The following is a 5,026-nucleotide window of genomic DNA, read 5'->3' as shown; positions in this document are numbered from 1 at the left end:
CTTTTATATTACTAACACATTTTCCGGACCATAGGGCGCACCGGGTTATAAGGCGCACTGCCGATGAATGGTCTATTTTCGATCTTTTTTCATATATAAGGCGCACCGGAGTATAAGGCGCAGTAAAAGAGTCACATTATTATAATTTTTTCTCTAAATGTAAAACACTTCCTTGTGGTCTACATAACATGTAATGGTTCTTTGGTCAAAATGTTGCATAGATTATGTTTTACAGATCATCTTAAAGCTGCTTTCTGACAGTCTCTTCCGGATACGCCGTTTTGCGGTCTTATTTACGTGGCTCACCTTTCGGCAGCGTCTTCTCCCCGTCATCTTTGTTGTAGCGGTGTAGCGTGCAAGGACGGGAGTGGAAGAAGTGTCAAAAGATGGAGCTAACTGTTTTAATGACATTCAGACTTTATTTAAATCAATAACGGAGCAGCATCTCTTCATCCGGAAACAACTACAATGTGTCCCGTGAAAAACCACCCGACCGGAACTCTCTAATAACTAAAGTTCCTTGGGTGAATAATGTAAACTCACTACACCGGTATGTTTTAACACTTTCATGGCGAGTTTACTGACAGATATAAGTAAGAACTTTACACTACTTTATATTAGAAATGGCAACAGCGGAGGAGGAATGTCCCATAACAAGAAGAGTCGGGACCCGGGGTGGACCGTTCGCCTGTGCATCGGTTGGGGACATCTCTGCGCCGCTGACCCATCTCCGCTCGGGATGGTCTCCTGCTATGGACTGGACTCTCACTAGTATGTTAGATCCACTATAGACTGGACTTTCACAGACCACCTCGACGTCCATTGCACCGGTCTCCCCTAGAGTGGAGGTAGGGGTTACCCACATCTGCGGTCCTCTCCAAGGTATCTCATTGTCATTCTCATCGACATCCCACTGGGTTGAGTTTTTCCTTGCCTTTATGTGGCATCTGAACCGAGGATGTCATTGTGGCTTGTGCAGCCCTTTGAGACACTTGTGATTTAGGGCTATATAAATAAACATTGATTGATAAGCATTGATGATAGAGAAAAAGAAGAAGCTTATCGACTACGGCGTAGTCACGTACTACAAAGGCGGACGCCCACACATTTCAAGATTCATGCAGATCCCAAATACAGATCAGCAGGTACCGGAAAGTAAGAAAAGTTGCGTTTGCATAACATTGCGAAACAAAACGCCAGATAATGTCTTACCTTATACACACACCATAATAATACTTGTATGTTTAATGCGCCGCCAATCCATCAAGCGGTGCTGCTTCATAGCTTACCAAAGTCGTACTAAAACATTTTGACAGATTTTTCAGCGCCGTGTGTAATGTTCTATATTTTCCATAGAAACGTTGGTGTTGTTTACTTAAATGATAAATGATAAATGGGTTGTACTTGTATAGCGCTTTTCTACCTTCAAGGTACTCAAAGCGCTTTGACACTACTTCCACATTTACCCATTCACACACACATTCACACACTGATGGAGGGAGCTGCCATGCAAGGCGCTAACCAGCACCCATCAGGAGCAAGGGTGAAGTGTCTTGCTCGGGACACAACGGACATGACGAGGTTGGTACTAGGTGGGGATTGAACCAGGGACCCTCGGGTCGCGCACGGCCATTCTTCCACTGCGCCACGCCGTCCCTACTTGAGTCATATTGCAGTCTACACGTACCTCTTATTTTTGACTGCCATCATATTGCAGTCTACACGTGTCTCTTATGTGTGACTGCCATCATATTGCAGTCTATACACGTGTGTGTGACTGCCACATTCATGACACGTCATATTTACGTATTTTGGTCATGTTAAGCACACAACGGCGTATTAATTTCACAGACTCATCACAAGGTTCACTTTTCCCTTCAACAACACCCTGTAATCGTGGCAGACTTTCCGAGAGACAACAAAGACTACTTTGGAACAAATGATGATCCGCAACCTTATATTTTTGAGTCTGAATATAAGGAGGATGAGCTGCTAATTTTAGAAACTGCTAAGTGCTGAACAAGATATACAAAATATGAACATATAATACAAGAATCACTTACTGTGCAATGTCTGCTGGCACTGGGACGCCGACTAATGGGATTGTTTATGTATTCCCGTTTAGATGGTCACACTTATCATTACACCATGTACCAAATAAAATAGCTTCGAGGTAGGTAAGCACAACCAGACTTATTCCGTATATAAGGCGCACCGTCGAGTTTTGAGGGGGGGAAAAAAGATTTTAAGTACGCCTTATAGTCCGAAAAATATGGTACTTGTCTTGCCTTATTTGTATTTGACTGTATTAAATGTTTAGGTAGGTTTTTTTTTGCGATTGAAAAACTTTTAAATCGAGAATCGATTCTGATTCTAATTCAAACTTTTAAAAAGTGTTTTATTAAGCCAGTTTTTTTTTAACATAATCCATTAAATTAGTTTTTTTTTTAGGGCATGCAAATGTATCAAGTGTTGTGTTCAGGGCCCTTCAGGGGGCCCATTTTGCACACAAGTACTATCATTCTTGTACAGAATGATGTCCACAAGTGAATGATTTACTTGAAAGCTAACCTCAAAAAATGGGAACTTTGAAGAAGGGGGGTCGTCATATTAATGATATTTACATCCACTGCAAATCTCCCACTCGTGTCCACTTAAAAAGATTTAAAAATATGCATGCACAGATATTTTATGACATGAAGATACAGACGACGTGCTGGGGTGGCAACACGCTTAAAAAGCCCCACTTCCCTGCTCTGCAGCATCCCCTCCTCTGATGTCGTGGACCGTTCCTCATTTCTCGCACACCCAGTCGTGGAGTGAGAGCTGAGCACACGCACCAAGGTGCTGGTAGAGACACGCTGCCTGACGCGCACACACCCCCACTCAGGACTCCGTACCACGCAAACTCCGACACAAATGGATATTTCCGTGGCTTTGTTATACCTCGTCCTTTTTTCCAAACCAGGTAAGAGGACGAATGCACGAATACGGCGTTTGCACGCGGGCGTGTAATTTCTTGCGTGGAAATTACGCGCCATTAAAAAAACAAAACAAAAAAAAACAAAAAAAAACAAAAACGTGCATGTGAATGCAGTTTGCAGACTAAAAATGATGCACGGGATTGAGAAAGGGACAACTATTTGGTTTCTGCAGGCAGTGCACCTGGCACAGCTGCAGGAAGCACAGGTGTAGGTTGCAGCAACATATACTATGCGTTTATACCAGCAACAAACAAAAAACTCTTAGGGGTTTAAAGTTAGTAATATTTGCTCACCATAGACACAAAACAGGCTTACATTTAAGTAAAAATAAAATGCAAGAAGAAAAAGTCAAATAGAGTCGACACTAACAGGGTAAAATACATACATATTTTAGGTGTAATAATGGATGATCAAATGAACTGGAAATCTCATAAAAAACAAAGTGATACTTTAATAATAAATAAAGCTAAATATGTTCTGGACCAAAAACACTCCCTGGGTTTACTATATCTTATTTATTGTGCAGAATAAATACAAAATAAAAAATCCTATTAATCACATTTTGGAATGTGGATTAATCACAATTAATCACGGGTGACCCCAATATTGGTACACAAATGTGGTTTTATTGTCAGAATGTAATCCAGGATTTTTTTTTTTAACATTTTACTTGGATGCCATTGATTGGCGCAAAACTTGGTAACAGGTTTTTAATTGTTTTATAAATTATTATTATTGTATTTATTTATTTTTTTGTCCTGTCCAGCTACTCCCGGGCAAATCATATTGTTGATGCATAGGTGCCCATATATGCTGTACAGATTTACTTTACAAAAGAGAAGTGTGGGCTTATTTGTGTTTGGCTTTATTAATTGGATTTAAATTATTAGTTGGTGCAGCCGGGCCGGAGCAGGAGGCGATAGAAAAAAAGAAGACGGTGGGGGAAATTGCGGAGGCAAGACAAAAAAGCAACAATAACAACAACAATTGAACAACATCGGCAAATAGGATATGTGCAAATATGATGGTAAAAGTGATAGCAAAGAAGCAGTTAGTGAAATAAATATTAATAACACAGAAATTACAATGAGCATTATTACACGACAAATGGAGCAATACAAATACCAATAGAAATAGCACTATTGATAATAAACGTAAATTATTATTATTCATTATCAACAATACGATTGTTTCAAATGCAACATTACATATGTGTGATGATAACCTGAAATACAAAAGAAAGCAGATAAATGGGGGGGGGGGGAAAGGAGAAGCGAACTGTATTAACCTTGTAGATTGTTATAGTAACTCAAGGTTAAGCTTTGTCAGTGTGCCATTAGTTACCCAGTTTCCCCTAGGACAGGGGTCGGCAACCCAAAATGTTGAAAGAGCCATATTGGACCAAAAATACAAAAACAAATCTGTCTGGAGCCGCAAAAAAATGAAAAGCCATATTACATACAGATAGTGTGTCATGAGATATAAATTGAATTAAGAGGACTTAAAGGAAATTAAATGAGCTCAAATATAGCTACAAATGAGGCATAATTATAGCTAGCCTAAATCGCATGTTAGCATCGATTAGCTCGCAGTCATGCAGTGCCCAAATATGTCTGATTAGCACTCCAACAAGTCAATAACATCAACAAAACTCACCTTTGTACATTCACACAGCATAAAACGTTTGCCGGACAAAATGAGACGGACATAGAAGTGGCATAAAACACGTCCTAGAAAGTCGGGAGAAAGTTATACATGTAAACAAACTACGGTGAGTTCAAGGACCGGCAAAATGAGTAGGACAAAACGGCGATCGCCAAATACTCGAATCAGTGAAGCATGTTTAATACAAACAGTGCGCTTTATAACAAATAGGGAGGTTTGTGTCATGTTTGTCCTCCTACAGAAACCATATTAACACAAAAAATATTTTTTTTCCCCTCATCTTTTTCCATTTTTCATAAATTTTTTAAAAAGCTCCAGAGAGCCACTAAGGCGGCGCTAAAGAGACGCGGGTTGCCGACCCCCGCCCTAGGACAACA

At 40.1% G+C, this 5,026-nt stretch overlaps 1 protein-coding gene across 2 annotated transcripts in view; it reads left to right on the top strand.

Moving 5' to 3' along the window:
* The first annotated feature begins 2,827 nt into the window (after nucleotides 1–2,827).
* LOC133615912 (protein kinase C-binding protein NELL1-like) overlaps nucleotides 2,828–5,026 on the top strand; it is a 547,026-nt gene continuing 544,827 nt past the window's right edge. For both annotated transcript variants that reach the window (XM_061974796.1, XM_061974797.1), the window contains exon 1: nucleotides 2,828–2,968. In XM_061974796.1, coding sequence (XP_061830780.1) covers nucleotides 2,920–2,968 — 49 coding nt within the window. In that variant the 5' untranslated portion in view covers nucleotides 2,828–2,919. The remainder of the gene's footprint in view (nucleotides 2,969–5,026) is intronic.

This window comes from Nerophis lumbriciformis, linkage group LG15, assembly GCF_033978685.3.
Source record: "Nerophis lumbriciformis linkage group LG15, RoL_Nlum_v2.1, whole genome shotgun sequence".
Taxonomy (NCBI): domain Eukaryota; kingdom Metazoa; phylum Chordata; class Actinopteri; order Syngnathiformes; family Syngnathidae; genus Nerophis; species Nerophis lumbriciformis.
Note: the sequence above shows the minus strand (reverse complement) of the source record. Positions and strands in the feature narration are given on the sequence as shown.